The 20,558-nt window shown below is 46.8% G+C and overlaps 1 protein-coding gene across 3 annotated transcripts in view; it reads left to right on the top strand.

Annotated features, from left to right (window-relative positions):
• The window catches only part of HECTD4 (HECT domain E3 ubiquitin protein ligase 4), a 226,643-nt gene that overhangs the window by 153,945 nt on the left and 52,140 nt on the right, over window positions 1-20,558 (top strand). For all 3 annotated transcript variants that reach the window (XM_044275799.1, XM_044275798.1, XM_044275797.1), the window contains exons 54-59: window positions 10,127-10,263; window positions 15,008-15,168; window positions 15,345-15,526; window positions 15,629-15,834; window positions 16,850-16,980; window positions 18,438-18,643. In XM_044275799.1, the coding sequence (XP_044131734.1) occupies window positions 10,127-10,263; window positions 15,008-15,168; window positions 15,345-15,526; window positions 15,629-15,834; window positions 16,850-16,980; window positions 18,438-18,643 (1,023 nt within the window). The remainder of the gene's footprint in view (window positions 1-10,126; window positions 10,264-15,007; window positions 15,169-15,344; window positions 15,527-15,628; window positions 15,835-16,849; window positions 16,981-18,437; window positions 18,644-20,558) is intronic.

The following is a 20,558-nucleotide window of genomic DNA, read 5'->3' as shown; positions in this document are numbered from 1 at the left end:
AGTAGACTCTGAGCGTGACTTGGCGAAGATAGACATGCTGTCCAAGACGGCGCCAAACCAAGCTTTCTCAAACACCAGCTCCTCAGTGGATGCCCAGGCAGCAAATTTGCTGGCTTCACAGGAGAGCACTGTACTCCATCCAGTCTCCTCCGGGTCCCCCAGCTTTCATATAGGGCTCGCAACATTTCCCAGCCTCTCTGGTGGTGAGTGTGCACTCTTCTCCTGAATGGCCCTTAGCTCAACACAGTGCGGCCCCGTCGACATATTGGGCCTCCTCCTCACATGGCTCTTTGCCTGCTCACCCACCCTTGAAGGCGAAGGGTCAGGACAGGAGTGAGGAAGATTGTGACTGGAAAGCTCATATGAGAGCCACCCCTACCAGATTAGGAATGGATGCTCTGTTCCAGCATTTAGAGCCCTCACAAAAAAGGATATTAAGGCCTTACAAAAGGATATTCACCATTTTGGGGGCAGAGTTTCTGAATTAGGACACCCAAGAGAAGCTGCATGATTCTCTAAGGCACACTCCTAAATAATACAGGCTCATTTGTCTCAAATATCCAGAACCACCTGGATGATATAGAAAATAAAGACAGGAGAAAAAAAATCATCATATTAGATGCCTCTGAGGAAGTTGAGGCATCTCATTTGGAAACTGAGGCTCAAACTTTCTTTGGTACTTTACTTCAATACCTTCCTGATAAAAAGATTGAGATTGATCGAGCCATCTCACCCAGCATGCCCCAGAGATGTAATCTGTAGGATCCATTTCTCGCCCATATTCATTGGGGGACACAGAGACCTTGGGTATAGCTATGTCCTCTAGGAGGCGTTGACACTAGATAAAGCTGTTAGCTCCTCCCCTGATAGCTATACCCCCTCCAGCCTGGAGAGAGAGCTTCAGTTTTCTCTAGTGTCAATAGGAGGCAAGACCTCCCTGCTCTGCAGGGATCTCCTGAAGATTTTATTTTTTTCCTTCCTTTTCAGATGGGACAACAGTGGTCGCCTCGCCTCCCTGTTCTCCCGGGGTCGAGTTGCGCCAGTGCCGATTCCGCACTGCTGCCTCCCCCACAGAAGACAAAGTGGACCAGGGCAGCCTCGCTCCCCTGCATCCCGCCAGCCAAGGGGTCACCTAGGTCCGCCAAAGAGAAGACCCTCCCGCCATACCAGACGCCTGCCACTCCGGTGCCAGCTGCTGAGGAGGTGACCCTGCTGGAAAAGGTGACCTTGAGGGTCCACTTCGGGAGGGTGAAGAGAAGAGGATGAGAGAGGTGAGTACATGGGACTAGGTGAGTATGAAGACCTCTTCCCCCTCCCTCCATCTTTGACAGTCTGGGTCGCCCTATGGTTAACGGCCAGGGGGCTTTAATCAACTATGACAAGACCCCTAAAAGAGAGAAGGGGTTAATCCGGCGGGCGCCATGCGACACGCGGTCCCCCTTTCACTTGCCCTCTAGGCCGACTGTTTCCGGCTCTTAGAGGGTTAATGTATCTTCTCCCCGGGCACCTCCGGCGAAAGACTGGGCGCAGTCCGTCTCCACTGGCTGCAGTATCCTTTAATTTACTCTTTCGGGAGCAGGCGTCACGCACGCAGCTCCGAAAGGGTTAACGCCCCTGGCTGTTCGCGGACATCTGACCCCTTGCGGTAGTCTCGCGCCGAGGGGCACTTACTTAACATGGACCTCCGGCTGTCACGATTCCGGCCGCGGGGTGAACATCCCGGTCCTCCGGGCGCCGCTGCAAATTTAGGCCCCGGCTTCTCTTGGGGCCTATAGACTTCCTTTCCCTGTTGTCATCCCGGCCGCGGTGCGGCTTCTCAGGCGGGATGTGTGTCGCGCTCCGCTCCGGGTCCCTCCACCCTCCGGCTGACTTCAGTACAGAGGGGGAGGGTCCGGGGTGGCTGTGCATCGGTACTTTAGGCCCTGGTTTCGCGACCTGCTAGGCCGCGACTCAGAGGGGGAGGGTGGTGGGCTGGCGTGAATTCTTCCCGCCTAGCTGCCGCTGCCCCGCCCCCATCAGCACCGCCCCTGGACCTAATGTCGTTATTGGTTAACCCTTTCCGGCCAGCCACTTCTGTTGGGCCAGCTCCGGATTATCAGGGGTTGGATGGCCTGGGAAAAATAAAATTGCTTATTGCACTGTTAACCCCTTCCTGCCTCTTATCCACTTGAGGCTAGGCAGACCAGTTTAAAAAAAAAAAAAAAAGAGGTTAAATGAAGCTGGAAATAAATGTCTACCTCCATTCAGGCCCTACTCCCCTCAGTCATGTCCACTCTGACTGTGCGGCACAAAAATGGGCCCGTGTCCTGCCCCGGACATGTGACGACCTCTCTTACCGTAGTTTCCCACTCCGCCCTCTGGGCCGTTTGGTTGATAATCCTCCATATATAGTCCATATATAGTGCTTGCATCTGCTTTAATAAGTGCATTATTATCTTGTTTCTGTGGTTTTCTTCAATAATATGGCCAGGGACATCCGCAAATTTGTATCATATCGTGCAGGATGTTTTTATCTTAGTTTTTTCTGTGAATTTTTTTTGTTTATGTAGTGTTTGCTTGAGGGAGTGGCACCTTCAAGTGTGAATGCGCACCTAGTATCTTGGGAGTAGCATTCCTCTGCACTTTTGCCCCCCTCCTCTATCCAATGAGCGCCTTAATTAGGTGGTACATATGGCTGTGCTTGCTCCTCCTCCCATTGGTTGCTTGATGCACATGGAGGTTACTAGGAGCAGCACACCATATGTGCGGTGTCTGCGCTCCTGAACATAGAAGCCCAATGGCTTAGGTAGGTTTAGCGTAGGACCCGCCTGACCTGAGACCACCTTGACGCTTGGTGGCGGGCTTAGATGTGTTTTGATCAAAATATATTGACTAAGTGTCTCAGACATTATCATATCAGGGTGAGGACTTAGTCCATATATAGTGCTTGCATCTGCTTTAATAAGTGCATTATTATCTTGTTTCTGTGGTTTTCTTCAATAATATGGCCAGGGACATCCGCAAATTTGTATCATATCGTGCAGGATGTTTTTATCTTAGTTTTTTCTGTGAATTTTTTTTGTTGATAATCCTCCACCTGCGTAGTCCAGTGGAGGACCTCTGACAGTTCCCAACCCACCCTCAGGGGAAGCTTGGTTGATTCTTTCCACCGGTGCAATGCAGTTGAGGACCGCTGCAGTTACCAATCCACCCTCCGGGGTCATTGGTCATGATTCTCCACCTGCTCAATACAGCGGAGAGCCTCTGGAACTCCCATTCCACCCTCCGGGGTCGTTTGGTTGATAATTCTCCACCTGTTCAATACAGTGGAGAGCCTCCGCAATTCCCAATTTACCCTCCGGGGTCGTTTGGTTGGTAGTTCTCCACCTGTTCGATACAGCGGAGAGCCTCCACAATTCCTAATCCACCCTCCGGGGTTGTTTGGTTGATAATTCTCCGCCTGCTCAATACAGCGGAGAACCTCTGGAATTCCCATTCCACCCTCTGGGGTCGTTTGGTTGATAACTCTCCACCTTCGCAACTCACAGGAGGACAGCTGAAGTATTCCCGTAATTCTCCACCTGCGCAATTCAGTTAAGGATCTCTGCGGGATCCCAATCCGTCCTCCGGTGCCGTTTGGTCGATATTCTCTACCTGAGCCATACTGTGGAGAACCTCTGGAATTCCCAATCCACCCATGGGGTCGTTTGGTTGATAATTCCCCACCTGCGCGATTCCAGTGGGGGGAAAAGACTGGAAATTCCCAATCCACCCTCTAGGGTTGTTGGGTTGATAATTTTCCGCGGGTTCCTTTTGTATACGGGACCTCTGTTCCCAATCCACCCCCAGGTAGTTTGGTTGATAAGCCCCAACTGCGCAGTCCGCGACTGCTAGGGGCGATTTTCTAATGCATATACCTGCGCGCAAGCGGACCACAGCAGGTCGTCTTCTCCTCGATATCTCCACACCCCCTCCCTTCCTCCCAGGGTCACGCTCGGGTGCACCCTCTCTCACGGGAGTGGGTCCGCTCGAAGGGGGGGGTGAGGAGAATCACTGATTCGGGCCTTGACGTGAATCCGAATCAATCTCCTTAGGTTGTGTCTACGGTGGCCAGTGGCACTTGTCGTGGGCATTACCCCCTTCCTTAGGCGGTATAGTTGCACCACTACGATACGGTGTTCACCTTTATACTTTGTCCCCTGCCATGGGTGGACTAGGTACAATAACACTATTTTCAGTGCATTCCCCCTTCTGTAGGTGGCGGAATTGTACCTCCACTGGGTTCTGTACCTGCCGTGTTCATTAGCTCCTTCCATTGGTGGAGCGATTCCATTCTCACTGGTCACAAGGGGTACTGTATCCATTACCTCCTGTCTCGGGTGCTAATTGCTCTCCCATAGGGTACAGGATTGCCATATGCACTAGTTTTCACCGTGGATATTAACCCCCCTTCTGGTGGGGTGTCTGCCTGTGGCACCAGTTTGGATACGGTCCGACTGTCGCACTATCCTTCCTTAGGCGGAGTGTTGCGCGTCATTGTTCTTACTACTTGCCTTACCCTCTTTCGCTAGTGATCACTAGCGGGGGAGTATCTGTACATCTTCAGATTCTGCAATTCAACGGCGCCACGGCTCTAGGTGCCTGCGCTTATTTCATTGGGGGCGTGGCGACAGTCGGTACTTGACGGTGCTCGGTACACTTACTCTAGTACTATATGAGTTCCGCCAGTGCATACGTGGCTATTCCTCATTGTGTTCCTTGGAGCTGGTTTTGGGCAGGATTATAACTCCTGCCCAAACCCACTTGTGTCCTAGGGGCTCCCATCTCTATGGGTTTCCATTGTCCCAATCGGGAACGGTGTTGTCCGCATCAGTAGTGGTGCGTACACCATTGCACATATCTGGTTTGCGTGCCGACGGGCCAAGTGTTACACTGACTCCTTACTCTCTTCCACCATTCCTGATGTGGGAAGTGTTTGGGTTGGCACTCTGGTTTAGCTTTGCAGCCTATTCAGCCTGTGCGGGTACTAGCGTTCGCAGTCGCTACAGTGGGGCATTCTATCAGGTAGGGGTTCTACCCTGACGCTTGCTGGGCAGTTGTTCCTGTTCAGCGCCCTTCCCGGGTGGAGCGTTTAAAGTTAGCTCTCCTTCCCTGGGGCGGTATGGTACCGTGGCTTCTACCGGATTCCTCTACGGTATGGGGGTCCTGTAGTAGCCATTGCGTAATCTGGCTCCTTCGTCAGTTGACGGATTCTTCTGTCTCCGTATTCGGTGGCGTACGCTGCATAGGCTCCTCCTTGGCGGGGTATGGCATCCCTGCTTCATCCGGTGGCTACTTCTGTATACTGCTAGTCTCGGATGGGGAACGGACTTCGTCCTTCCCCCTTCTCTTTCCGTTCTTCCTTCTCTGGCTCGGGGTTCACGGCCATTCCGCAAACCTTGGTGGTTCCTCTGTTGCTACTCCCCCTCATCTATGTGATGCAGGGTTTTTGGTTCTGTGGTTTTTTCTTTTTCTTTCGGTCTCGTTCCGGACCGACTGTTGGCCTGTGGCGTTCCTGTATTCCTCCTTCTACAGGTGACTCCTACCGTTGGTCCTGGGCGCGCTACCGGTGTGTACCTCTACCTCTCGATACTTGACTGGTGTCGGCATGTCTGTCCGATGTAGTCATGCCTTTTCGCTACGCATTCCGTGACTAGACTATGAGACTCCCCACGCCAGAATGTGCGGGGGTGCTGTCGCGTCTGTTGATGGAGTTTTGTTCCTGGAACGGGACACCCCTTCTCTTCTTCCTCCTTAAGGCAGAAGTTTTTCTCTAATCTTGGTTTGGTTGTTTGCTTCCGTCAAGCGGTTTTGCTACACCGTCGATACACGGTCGCTAACGGAGTTCTTCCGTCAATGATTCTCATATCGTCACTACCTTTGACTATCCAATGTGTTGATTCCTGACTTGCGGTTGGGCATGCCTCATTCAGGCAGCTTCTCAGTCTCCCGTCACACCTGGTCGGCTCGGGGGGACATTGGTGGACCACTTCCGTTTCCGTGGAGCGCTTCCCCTTAGCAGGGGTGGATCCGGGGTTTTTTGCTTGGGCTTTGGTTCTTAGCTGGGTAGGTTCGGCACTGTGTGGCCTTCCAGCGTCCTCTGACCCACCCAGGGTCCTCAATTCCTTCCTACTGGGAATAGCCGTACGGTTCCTCCATGCCGTCCTCCTTTTACCGCCTTGGGATCAGACCTTGGTCTTTTTAGCACTCCGGAATTCTCCCCTTGAACCTGTCCTGGTTTTGCCAGGGGTAGGAGCTTCCCTGGGGCCGTTCTTCCTTTCTCCCGACGGTGATCTCTGATTTTCATCTCAATGAAGAATCTGGCCTTCTATCACTGCGTACCTCCCCTTCACACCCTCAGGAACAGGTGTTGGGTCGTTTGGCCGTTGTCAGGGCTCTGACTGTTTATTTGTCAGCCTCCAGTTCCTTCCGGCGTACGTGCTCGCCTTGGTTTTGTCTTTCCGGAGGGTCCTCGCATAACATTGGCGGCCTCCAGGGTGTCAATTGCACGTCTGCATTTGTTTGAACTTCTGTCCCCGGGGCAGGGTTCCACCCTTCAGTGTTGCGGCTCCTTTCACCAGAGGGGTTAGCGCTCTTGGGCTCGGATGGTTCAAGGTTCAGCCGCAGTTGTGCGGGGCGGCTACTGCCCTCCTCCGCTCATTCACAAATATTTGCCAAGTGCATACTTATGCATCGGCGGGCACCGCCTCTGGAAGCTTGGTCTTGCAGGCAGCAGTTTTCTGTTGCCTGCAGGGGCGATGGCTCCATGGGTCTGTGTTTTCTTTCCCCCCCCTTGTGGACTGCTCTTGGACGTCCCAAGGTCTCTGTGTCCCCCAATGAATATGGGCGAGAAAAGGAGATTTTTGTATAACTTACCAGTAAAATCTCTTTCTCGCTCTTCATTGGGGGACACAGCACCCACCCAGTATTGTTGTTTGGTCACAGTTGTGGCAGTTGATGGTTTGAGCCTGTTGGGTCCTTGCCATGGTTGGTGTTCTGTGTTTTTTCTTAGCTTGCTTCTCCTACTGCTTCTCACAAACTGAAGCTCTCTCTCCAGGCTGGAGGGGGTATAGCTACCAGGGGAGGAGCTAACAGCTTTATCTAGTGTCAACGCCTCCTAGAGGACATAGCTATACCCAAGGTCTCTGTGTCCCCCAATGAAGAGCGAGAAAGAGATTTTACTGGTAAGTTATACAAAAATCTCCTTTTTTTTTAAAGAGAAGGACGCTATCCTGACTAAAGTAGGATGGTCTGATGCTTTAACATGCCAAGGAGGTCCTCTACTGATTCTAAGAGATCTGGCTAGATGGACTATTCTTCTCTGGGAATCTCTAAAACCGCTCCTGACTGTCCTCCAGGATAAAAACATAATGGCGTGTAAGGATGGATGGAAAATCTGCGGTTTTCAAGTCTCTGGGAGACTTGTCAAAATTCCTAGGAATTCCTTTGAGCTTCCACCAGTGAGTCTGCCGGATTCTCCCATTTATCTATCCATCAATATCTACACCTACATAGCAGAAGGTGGGACCCAAGCTTCAGCAGACCTCCAGGAAGAAGAGAACTTCTGCTTCTTGATCCCTGTTAGGTCGGCTAGAAGACATTTCTGCTTTTCTAGTTTACTATTAAATTACAGTACCTTACTCAGTTGACGTAGTGTTTTATAGTATGCCTTTAGTTAACTTTCTTTTTTTCATTTTTTTTGTCTTGTTTTGTTTTTCATAGTTTGACAGTTGCCTAGTATATTACTATTGGACCTCTTCAGGTCTTTTTGATTTATGGGGAGTGCCAGGTAGCTACCTTTGCCATTGGTCTCCTCTTTTCCTCTATAGGGATGTTGGCACTTGTTGATGTCGTTAGTCACTTACTAGTACTAGCTTGTATAATGTCGATGTGTGTTCAGTATGCTTTGTCTTGTCTCTCATGCCCCCTTCCTCCTTTCCTTTTTGTCATTTAATGTCAGGGGTCTGAATAAGGCTACATGCACACAAACGTTGTTTGTTTCCGTGTTTTTTCCTTTTTTTTTGCGGATAGGATGCGGACCCATTCATTTCAATGGGTCCACAAAAAATACGGACAGCACACCGTGTGCTGTCTGCAAAAGTATGTCCGCTCCGTAGCCCCGCAAAAAAAAATAGAACATGTCCTATTCTCGTTTTAGGCATTGTTACAATTGATACGCAAAGAAAAACGGATGGCATGTGGATGTCATCCTTTTTTTTTTTTTTTTTTTTTTTTTTTTCGGATCTGCAATTTGTGGACCGCAAAACACATACGGTCATGTGCATGTAGCCTACTAAACCTGAAAAGCGGAGTCAGATTTTATATCATCTTCACAAACAGAGTGTTGTTGGCCATGTTATATGGGACTCATTTCAGGGTCTCCTCAGTGCCCAACTGTTGCTCCTCATATTTCCCCAGTTGGTATCACTGTCCACATCCTGACCGTAAGAGATTGGACTGGGTTGAGGCTCTCAATCAGATCATGTGGGTGGAGGAACTTAGAGCAGAAGATGCACAATCCCAAAGCGTGTTTATCAAGCAATGATCTCCATGGTCTGACTTTAGATCCTCCCCTGAGTATACTCTGTGAGTGGAAAAGGGTTCACATTCGAGAAGCTAATAGGCTGCAGACCTTTGACTTATCCTTGATAGTTTGACAGTGTGGAACTAACGCTTGAGTTTTCTTTCTAAGAGGCTAATCGCTAATGGGATTTGTTGTCTTTTTCAATCCCTTCCCCGTCAATCCTTCTCGTTTCTTTACCTTGTTGTTTCGTCTTACCCTTAATAAAATGTCTGCATCAGTCTTAGATTATTAATCTCTGGCTTTTGTGATTGCTGGATTTTGTATACTTGACATATTTTTTTATATTGTATGTGCAGATTGTTATAATCAAATCCTTTTGACCTAAGAAGCTGGATATGGAGGTTACCTAATAAATTTGGAAAAAAAAAGTATATGTTGTCTTTCCTAGTTCTGTGGCACTAGGAAGAATTGTTTAAGCTAGTAGTCAATGGGATTAATCGGATCTTTGGCCAGTATATAGTACGTGATATGCAGTACTTTAATCCAATAATGCTAGGTCTACATGGTGACGTGTCGCAGAAAAGTCGGGCAACTTTTTTATAATGCTAGTCAATGGTGTCGTGCTGCGACTGTGACTCGACCGTCACAAAAAAATCCATCAAAGTTGGATTTATGTGCGATTGTTGCGTCGCTGTGCTACACCATTGATTATCATTGCAAAAAAAATGTTGCGCGACACATATCGCAGTGTAGTTGTACCCTTTTTGTCGCCTGACACGTGTGTAGCCCTAGCCTAAAGCTACTTATCAATAAATCTATACAGACCACCCTGAAGGTCTAAACTTTCTTCTTCTTGATATTTACTATTAAAGTGCCATTCGTTCCAGGCACTGTACATATGATAAGGGGTGTACATACATAGTAAAAAAGCAAGTACAATAATAAGCTTTAGGGTACTTTTACACTTGCGTTGTTTGAGTCCGGCAGGCAGTTCCGTTGCCTGATCAGGCAAACTGTATGCAAACGGATGTCATTTTTTTCAGTCTGAAAAATGCCTGATCAGTCAGAAATATGCATTTCAATACCGGAACAGTTTTTCCAGTGTCATCAGGCAAAACTGATCCGTTTTTTTCTTCTTTTCATTTTTAAAGGTCTAGCGCATGCGCAGACCGGAGGGACGGATCCAGCATTCCGGTATTTTGAATGCCAGATCCGGCACTAATACATTCCTATGGAAAAAAATGGCATTCAGGCAAGTCTTCAGTTTTTTTCGCCGGAGATAAAACCGTAGCATGCTACAGTTTTCTCTTTTGCCTGATAGTTAAAAAGACTGAACTGAAGACATCCTGATGCATCCTGAACGGATTGCTCACCATTCAGAATGCATGGGGATATGCCTGGTCAGTTCTTTTCCGGTATAGAGACCCTGTGACGGAACTCTATGCCGGAAAAGAAAAACGCTAATGTAAAAGTAGCCTTAGCAAGACCAGTTACAAATTGGTGCAGAAGGAGATCCTTGGGACTCAAGTATCCTTTTTATTTGTATATTGTTCTATTATCACTGAATGGTCATTGTGCCTTTAGGGCTCACCGTGGTCATCAGATCACCTGACAGCAACAACGTTGCCGGCACCGCTGTGGGAACTGCGCTACCAAAATTTGCCATCAGGGGTATGCTGAAGACCTTCTCCCTGCATGGAGTGGTTCTGGATGTGGATTCGGTGAGGAAATGTTGTTTTGTATTAATATTATTAATATGTTTGAGCTTGAAGTGGGCAGTGTTTTTTTTTTTTTTTTTTTTTTTTTTTTTTTTTTGTAATTTTTTTTATTGTAACAGAGGAAAATTTATCCAGCATGAGTCAAGCCACTTGATATTTTACAGGAACACTTATGTCATCAAGACTAGTAATATTCACTATCATGAGGATAGCTCATCAGTATTAGATCAAGGCTTGCCTGCCGGAAACTGCTGTTTGATGAAGGTGGCAGATGACAATGTGATACTGAGGACCTTTCCAGAGTATAGGTCATCAGTATTTACAGTATTATTATCTGGTGCCTGGAAAATCCCTTTAATGCAGCTTTTGTATGTATTAAAGCCAGTTATTTAAGAGTGATATATTTTGAACTCTGATCCCTTTTAACCACTTCAACCCCGCTAGCTGAAACCCCCTTATTACAGGCCACTTTTTACACTTCTGCACTACACTACTTTCACCGTTTATTGCTCGGACATGCAACTTACCACCCAAATGAATTTTACCTCCTTTTCTTCTCACTAATAGAGCTTTCATTTGGTGGTATTTCATTGCTGCTGACATTTTTACTTTTTTTGTTATTAATCGAAATTTAAAGATTTTTTAGCAAAAAAATGATATTTTTCACTTTCAGTTGTAAAACTTTGCAAAAAAAACGACATCCATATATAAATTTTTCGCTAAATTTATTGTTATACATGTCTTTGATAAAAAAAAAATGTTTGGGTCAAAAAAAATGGTTTGGGTAAAAGTTAGAGCGTTTACAAACTATGGTACAAAAATGTGAATTTCCGCTTTTTGAAGCAGCTCTGACTTTCTGAGCACCTGTCATGTTTCCTGAGGTTCTACAATGCCCAGACAGTACAAACACCCCACAAATGACCCCATTTCGGAAAGTAGACACCCTAAGGTATTCACTGATGGGCATAGTGAGTTCATAGAACTTTTAATTTTTTGTCACAAGTTAGCGGAAAATTATGATTTTTTATTTTTTTTTTTTCTTACAAAGTCTCATGTTCCACTAACTTGTGACAAAAAATAAAAACTTCCATGAACTCACTATGCCCATCACAAAATACCTTGGGGTGTCTTCTTTCCAAAATGGGGTCACTTGTGGGGTAGTTATACTGCCCTGGCATTCTAGGGGCCCAAATGCAAGAGAAGAAGTTTACAATCAAAATCAGTAAAAAATGACCGGTGAAATCCGAAAGGTGCACTTTGGAATGTGTGCCCCTTTGCCCACCTAGGCTGCAAAAAAGTGTCACACATCTGGTATCGCCGTACTCAGGAGAAGTTGGGGAATGTGTTTTGGGGTGTCATTTTACATATACCCATGCTGGGTGAGAGAAATATTTTGGCAAAAGACAACTTTTCCCATTTTTTTATACAAAGTTGGCATTTGACCATGATATTTCTCTCACCCAGCATGGGTATATGTAAAATGACACCCCAAAACACATTGCCCAACTTCTTCCGAGTACGGCGATACCAGAAGTGTGACACTTTTCTGCAGCCTAGGTGGGCAAAGGGGCACACATTCCAAAGAGCACCTTTAGGATTTCACCGGCCATTTTTTACACATTTTGATTTCAAACTACTTACCACACATTAGGGCCCCTAGAATGCCAGGGCAGTATAACTACCCCACAAGTGAACCCATTTTGGAAAGAAGACACCCCAAGGTATTCCGTGAGGGGCATGGCGAGTTCCTAGAATTTTTAATTTTTTGTCACAAGTTAGTGGAATATGAGACTTTGTTAGAAAAAAAAAAAATCATCATTTTCCGCTAACTTGTGACAAAAAATAAAAAATTCTAGGAACTCGCCATGCCCCTCATGGAATACCTTGGGGTGTCTTCTTTCCAAAATGGGGTCACTTGTGGGGTAGTTATACTGCCCTGGCATTCTAGGGGCCCTAATGTGTGGTAAGTAGTTTGAAATCAAAATGTGTAAAAAATGACCTGTAAAATCCTAAAGGTGCTCTTTGGAATGTGTGCCCCTTTGCCCACCTAGGCGGCAAAAAAGTGTCACACATGTGGTATCGCCGTACTCGGGAGAAGTTGGGGAATGTGTTTTGGGGTGTCATTTTACATATACCCATGCTGGGTGAGAGAAATATCTTGGCAAAAGACAACTTTTCCCATTTTTTTTTATACAAAGTTGGCATTTGACCAAGATATTTATCTCGCCCAGCATGGGTATATGTAAAATGACACCCCAAAACACATTCCCCAACTTCTCCTGAGTACGGCGATACCACATGTGTGACACTTTTTTGCAGCCTAGATGCGCAAAGGGGCCCAAATTCCTTTTAGGAGGGCATTTTTAGACATTTGGATCCCAGACTTCTTCTCACGCTTTAGGGCCCCTAAAAAGCCAGGGCAGTATAAATACCCCACATGACCCCATTTTGGAAAGAAGACACCCCAAGGTATTCAATGAGGGGCATGGCGAGTTCATAGAAATTTCTTTTTTGGGCACAAGTTAGCGGAAATAGATTTTTTTATTTTTTTTATTTTTTTACTCACAAAGTCTCCCTTTCCGCTAACTTGGGACAAAAATGTAAATCTTTCATGGACTCAATATGTCCCTCACGGAATACCTTGGGGTGTCTTCTTTCCGAAATGGGGTCACATGAGGGGTATTTATACTGCCCTGGCATTTTAGTTCTGGAATATAAATGTCAAAAAAATGTTACGCATTTGGATTCCGTGAGGGGTATGGTGAGTTCATGTGAGATTTTATTTTTTGACACAAGTTAGTGGAATATGAGACTTTGTAAGAAAAAAAAAAAAAAAAAACTATTTCCGCTAACTTGGGCCCAAAAAATCATCTGAATGGAGCCTTACAGGGGGGGTGATCAATGACAGGGGGCTGATCACCCCCCTGTCATTGATCACCCCCCTGTAAGGCTCCAATCAAACCCATATGATTTTTACGGATCCACGGATACATGGATCGGATCTGCAAAACACATACGGACGTCTGAATGGAGCCTTACAGGGGGGTGATCAATGACAGGGAAGTGATCAGGAAGTCTATATGCGTGATCACCCCCTTGTCATTGATCACCCCCCTGTAAGGCTCCATTCAGACGTCCGTATGTGTTTTGTGGATCCGATCCATGTATCCGTGGATCCGTAAAAATCATACAGACCTCTGAATGGAGCCTTACAGGGGGGTGATCAATGACAGGGGGTGATCAGGGAGTCTATATGGGGTGATCAGTGGTTCATAAAGGGTTAATAAGTGACGGGGGGGGGGGGGGTGTAGTGTAGTGTGGTGTTTGGTGCTACTTTTCTGACCTACCTGAGTCCTCTGGTGGTCGATCCAAACAAAAGGGACCACCAGAGGACCAGGTAGCAGGTATATTAGACGCTGTTATCAAAACAGCGTCTAATATACCTGTTAGGGGTTAAAAAAAAATCACATCTCCAGCCTGCCAGCGAGCGATCGCCGCTGGCAGGCTGGAGATCCACTCGCTTGCCTTCCGTTCCTGTGAGCGCGCGCGCCTGTGTGCGCACGTTCACAGGAAATCTTGGCTATCGCGAGATGACGCACGGATGCGTCCAGGAGGAGTAAATCAACCACCTCCCGGACGCATCCGTGCGTTAGGCGGTCGGGAGGTGGTTAAATGTGTAGCAGCTGCTTCCCCATGCTGAAAACCCATTGGCATGTCATATATCCTCCTTCATGCTTCTGAGAATCAATTGGGCCAAGTTCACACTTCAGTTAATTTGGTCATTTATTTCTGTAATTTGTCAGTTATTGTGAGCCAAAACCAGGTGTGGGTCAAAAACACAGAATAGGTGCAAATCTTTCCATTATACCTCATCTCTGTGTAGGCTTCACTACTGGTTTTAGCTCACATTAACTGATGGAAATAACTGACCAAATAACCGAAGTGTGAACTAAGCCTCCAAAGTCAACACTCTCTAAGACCATTAAGACTCATTGCACATTAAGATTTTCTGATGGTTTGCACAATGGGACACTTTAAATTTAAAGGGGTTGTCCGGGTTCAGAGCTGAACCCGGACATACCCTTATTTTCACCCCGGCAGCCCTCCTGAGCCTGGCATCGGAGCATCTCATGCTCCGATGCGCTCCCGTGCCCTGCGCTAGATTGCGCAGGGCACAGGCTCTTGTGTTTTCAATAACACACTGCCGGGCGGTAACTTCCGCCCAGCAGTGTGTTCGGTGACGTCACCGGCTCTGAGGGGCGGGCTTTAGCTCTGCCCTAGCCGTTTTACTGGCTAGGGCAGAGCCAAATCCCGCCCATCAGTGCCGGTGACGTCACCGGGGCTGCCTGTCAGCCCCATAGAGAGCCCCGGTACTGTCACCGGAACTCAGAAAAATGCCTTTGCCCTTTGCAATTTAGCGCAGGGCAAAGGAGAGCATCGGAGCATGAACTGCTCCGATGCTCATGTCAGGGGGGCTGCCGGGGTGAAAATGGAGGGATGTCCAGGTTCAGCTCTGAACCTGGACAACCCCTTTTAAGAGACATTATTTACTGTACTATTCCTAAAAGTAATAGTGTTACCTAAAACCATGCCAGATATTTATTAATATGTTTTAGAAAGATATATATATATTATAATATTAATTTATTATTATATATATATTTTATTTGATGTATATTATCTTACTCCTAGTAGCTATGGTTTGCACTTTGTGTTCTAGTAGGATTTTATGTTTGTATGCCTTTAGGTAAATGAATTGGTGCAAGTAGAGACATATCTCCGGAGTGAAGGGGTCTTAGTCAGATACTGGTATCCTATAGACATGCTGGAGCGTCCACCTGTGGGATACAGAAGAATGGCCACCAATGGTTTAGTGACTTTAGATAGCACAAACATCCAAATTCACAGGTAAGGAGTCCATTTATCACAAACTTAAAGGCTTAATTGAGTGACTGATGGGAGTATGATTGTTACAGAGGATGGCTTCTTTGAAGAAAATACATTTGCATATAGAGTAAGTTCAAATACAACTCAACAGTGGCGATTTACGTTACCATAAAATAAAAATGTTCTTTCTTGACCAGGGAGTTACTAAGATGTGAATCTGCACTTGCCAGACTTTACTGCCGCATTGCGTTACTCAATATTTTTGCACCTAAGTCTCCACACACCTTTACACGCTTGTTCCATATTCCTGCTATTCGGGACATCACACTGGAGCATCTGCAGCTGCTATCAAATCAACTTCTAACTCCTCCTCTTCCTGGTAAATATGTACCTTTGTTTAATTCAGTAATTGATTTTTTTTTTTTAGGTCATCACATTACTTTTGTATACATTTAAAATGTGTTTACTGTTCATTTGACAGATGGCACCATTAGCTCCTGCTCTATCCTAATAGCACAGTCCTTGCAACATTGCATCCATTCTCAGAATTGCACAACCACAGACCTCTTCTACCAGGGCAATGCTCAAGCTATTAGAGAATGGCTTGGGGTGGCCATCACTAGAGCTCTACATCAAGGCGAAGAAAGTCTTCTGGACCTTACCAAGCAGATCTGTTCATTCCTGCAGGTTGGTGTGCCCGTGATCCCTGTCCTTTTTAAGACCTTGTAATATAATAATATATATTATTTTTTTTTAGATAATACCCTCTTTAGGGTACTTTCACACTTGCATTTTTCTTTTCCGGCATAGAGTTCCATCACAGGGGCTCTATACCGGAAAAGAACTGATCAGTTTTATCTCCATGCATTCTGAATGGAGAGTAATCCCTTCAGTTTGCATCAGGATGTCTTCAGTTCAGTCGTTTTGACTAATCAGGCAAAAGAGAAAACCACAGCATGCTACGGTTTTATCTCTGGCGAAAAAAACTGAAGACATGCCTGAATGCCGGATCCGGCATTTTTTCCCATAGGAATGTATTAGTGCCGCATCCGTCCTTCCGATCTGCGCATGCGCAGACTGAAAAAAGGTGAAAAAAATAAATGCCGGATCCGTTTTGCCGGATGACACAAGAAATACGGATCTGGCATTTCAATGCATTTTTTCGACTGATCAGGCATTTTTAAGACTGATCAGGATCCTGATCAGTCTTACTAATGCCATCAGTTAGCATACATTTTGCCTGATCCGGCAGGCAGTTCGGCGGAACGGCTTGCCGGATCTCTCTGCCGCAAGTGTGAAAGTAGGCTTAGGGCTGTTTCACACAAGCGGATGCCGAGCATGACATCCGCTGCATGAAAGACAGCCAAGACCTGATGCGGACAGCAGAAGCACGGAGCAATAACATGATTCATAATGCTCCGTGCCTCTCTGTGATCTCTTTACTACGAAATCACAGTGAGATAAAGTTGTCACTGTGATTTCGTAGTAAAGAGATCACAGAGAGGCACAGAGCATTATCAATCATGTTAATGCTCCGTGCTTCTGCTGTCCGCATCGGGTCTTGGCTGTCATTCACAGAGCGGATGTCACGCTCGGCATCCGCTCGTGTGAAACAGCCCTTAGTGTGGTAACGTTTGCTATTGCAGCACTTTAGAAGTGCGAGCTGTGTTTTTCAGCTTTATTATTGGGTTTTTCTTTTTAGAATGCTCCAGAGCAGTTTCCATCAGAAGAATTCACAGTCACGGAATCCAAAGTCAGTATGGATGTTAATTTTCCCGGAGCAGCATTTGTTGTGGTATCTTGTACGGAAAGCCAGTCTGGCTTCCGTAAAGAGTAAGTGATCCAAGCAACCAGTGTCCATCCTAAAGAAAATAACATTTTTATTTTTAACATATTGAAAGAATTTTTGATGATCGTTTTAATTTTCCATGTTAATATCTATATTTAAGCAAAACCCATAAAATCCTGCAAAGGAAAGGAGGAGGCGTCCGAACAGGTTCCTGGCCAAGGTGGCAAAACTTACGAGCCAAACGAGGAACAGTGTCCTGTTCTAGTTCGTTTGAGTCCCTGCCCCTGGGTTTGTCACCTGACGATGGGGTTAGTTGCGCGGGTGGTGTTTGCGCAACCAGCTGACCTATTAGGCTGAGGGTGGACTGAGAGAGCTTAGATAGGTTAGCCACAGCAAAAGGCAAGGCAGGAGCCCATTCTGGTTCCATTCTATCCAGGGTAGTGGGGCAAATGCTCAGGTGGTGGAGGAGCTGCGGACGGTCTCGGCACACAGAGCACAGGGGGTCTGGTTGACCGCAGGAGAACTTGAGATCACCTTTGGTACAGGTGTAATGAGTGGGGGCAGATGCCGGAAATGGGCCACTTAAAGCTTCAGACATGGTTGAGCAGTGACGGAGCCTACTAGCTAGCCTTAGGACCAGAGGAGACAGTAGAAAAAAAAAGTAAAGACACTGTGGATGAAGTGATAGGAGGAGAAAAGAAACACCCCCTCACTGAAGCCCAGGAAAAAACTGACGCTCCTCCCATCGGGGGGGGGGGACGCATCCTGGCTGAAAAAGTGACCGTACCTAGAAATGAGAAAAGTAAAGTAACAAATTTAAATAAAAAATGGCACGACAATACTCTGCTTCCAATGACACTAAGCTAAAAACTGGTTAGCTCTCCCCAGACTGAAAGGGGTATAGCTGGTAGGAGGAGCTAACACTTTTCTAGCTTAGTATCGCCTCCTAGTGGCAGCAGCTATACCCAAGGTCCTTAGTCCCCCAATGATACGAGCGAGAAAAAAGGATGTGTGTTTATATTTGGTTTAAAGTGCCAGAAAAAATGTTGGTGACACATTTTCTTTTAAGGCAAAAGCTTCTTGCCTAAATGTCAAGGGGGGGTCGGTCAGGGGTCAGTTAGAGTGATGAGGCTGTTAAACCTGTATTACACAGGCTGATCGCTAACGAGCGTTCATATGAAAAATCGGCAGGTGTAATATAGCCTTTAGATGTACACGTTCCTAACCCTTTTGTTCTCAAGAAAGATACTCCCCTCTCCCCATTCAGAACACAGACATCCTCAGCCAAGTGTGAATATGGATGGGCCGGGGGGGATCCAGAGAAATAGCTTGCTCATCTGATATCTATGTTAAATCTACAGTCAGCTTTAGTGTCTTGTTGACATATTCTTGAGATGTTAGTGGGGAGCATGTGTTGAGATAAATTACTAGAATTCTGTTGACATTTGGTTGATGTGACTGCACTATTATTGCCTAAATGTATTTTCTCATTTGGTTCTAGCTCTTCTTTGTATAAAGCTCCATGGGCTCGCATTCTGCTCTATGGCCTTGGTCATAAAGTGAAGAGAAATGGACAACTGAATTTAATTGAATCCGTGTGTTACCCACGAGATGCCTCTCCCAGCAATACAGGCCTCACACCACCGCCAACCACTAACCAATACCCAACGGCAATCATTCCTACTGACAAGGTCCACGTCAAGCTAGGTATATTGTACCTCTTAAATATTTCTTATGTTCGCCTCAGATTAGTTTTTTTTTTTTTATTCAAACCTGTTAAATACCAAACCATATTTCTGTTATATATTTACTTACAGTATCTTACTGAAGTTTTCTCGTTAATGTCATTGGGGGGACACAGCACCATGGGTATATGCCCAGCTACCACTAGGAGGCGACACTAGATATGAAAAAGGTTGGCTATACCCTCTTCACAGCCACTAGGCTAATCAGTTTTAGTCTAGTGTCTGTAGGAGGCAGACATGATCTGCTGTTTTTTGCAGGTCTTGCTGCTTTTCATTTTTGTATTTTTTATTTTTTCCTTTCTTCTGCAGGTCTCGGCCTGCTGCAGGATTGGGCTCCATCGTGGATTACCACTTTAGTTGCACCCCCTGCGGGCGTGTACTTGAAGTACCTACGGCGGTCACCCAGTCCCCCAGTACTGCATCCGCAGTGGCATGCTGGCAATCCCATGTAAGTGTTGAGTTTGCCGAAGGGGTGACCCTGTGGCGCCTAAAGATGCCGGACGGTAAATATTACCCCCTGCGTCTCTGCCCCAGGGGGTCCCCCGGCCCCTCCCTCTCGTTTCTCGGCCTTTTTCTTGGCCCCTTCCTGCTCCTCTCAGCTTATGGGAGGGGTTCTCTTCCCCTCCTATCCCAGCCAAGCGCGGGCTTTACTCTGTGGGGGGAGGTTTTCACTTAACCTCTTTTTCAAAAGAAAGAGCCTCCATCTTGCCAGCAACTGCTGCAGCACCTCTTCTGGGACACTGCACCTGGGGTCCGGTAGGACAGCCTTTGGCTGGCTGTTTTTCTTTTTTCAGGCTCCAATAAGCCCCCATGTCGTCTTCCAGAGAGGACTCTCATTCCCAGCCCCTGCTCCTTGTCGCCATGTTATATACGTGCTCCCGTTGTGATAAAAAGTTGCCATGCGGTCAGCCTTCCCTGTTTCTGCGCAGTACCTTGCTCCCAGGCGCTTTATGTCTCCCTGACCACCCCTTCCGTGTCGGTCTTTCCTGAATGGGCCTCTTCCCTGTCCCAAGCCATAGGGAACCTTGTCAAACTCTCCCAATCCATGGTGGAGTTGCTGGACCACTTGCCTGCCCAAATTGCAGCCGCCTCTGCCCCTCCCAGAGACTCCTCCGCGGGACGGGGCACACTCACATTCAGACACCAGGTCCCGCAAACGACCTCGGGTTGTCACAACTATGTTTCGCTCCTCGGGTCACCCCCAGGACAGGTCTGAGGCTGGTGACGTATTCTCCCCTGCTGCATCTTCTGCCGCCTCGGGGGACACCTCTGCACCGATTCTGACTCATAACAGAGTATTAGGCGGTCTTCCATCATACAGAATCTCTCTGGGTGGTCAAAAACAAATGTCCACTGAGCACAGTGAGCTCCAGGGTTGGTATCCCCTTTAATGGATTTTCAGATAGCACTCCCCAGGCTGCACAGGATATTATCCACACAGGTAAGTCAGCTTGCCGCCTCTCCAGTATGTGGTGTTTTACCCGTCTCCGTGTTTAGCATGCCAGCACACCTATATGGGGTCCCAGGTACGTACACCTTCACAGGGGGTACTCGTACCACTGCCAAATGATGTATCTGGAAGACTTTCCTTGTTCCAAGGTATCTCCTTTACAGCTGGCGTAATTTCTCTATTCCAGGGGCTATATTCAAAACACTCTCCTAGTCAGAGAGTGTTCCAGGCCACCGTTTTACTTCTCCAGACGCTGTAGCCAATACACCATCCTGGGGCTAGCGTGCACCACGCAACATATTACAGGGGGAGCCCTGGTTCACCATATTACTCATTAATAACGTACGGTACCTGTATCCTCTCCAGAGGCTGTAGCCATTATACCCGTTTGGTCCTATACCTGTTTGGTCCTAGTGTGCACCACAGG

Source organism: Bufo gargarizans, chromosome 1, assembly GCF_014858855.1.
Source record: "Bufo gargarizans isolate SCDJY-AF-19 chromosome 1, ASM1485885v1, whole genome shotgun sequence".
NCBI lineage: Eukaryota > Metazoa > Chordata > Amphibia > Anura > Bufonidae > Bufo > Bufo gargarizans.
The sequence above is the reverse complement of the archived record's forward strand: the minus strand, read 5'-3'. Positions and strand labels throughout refer to the sequence as shown.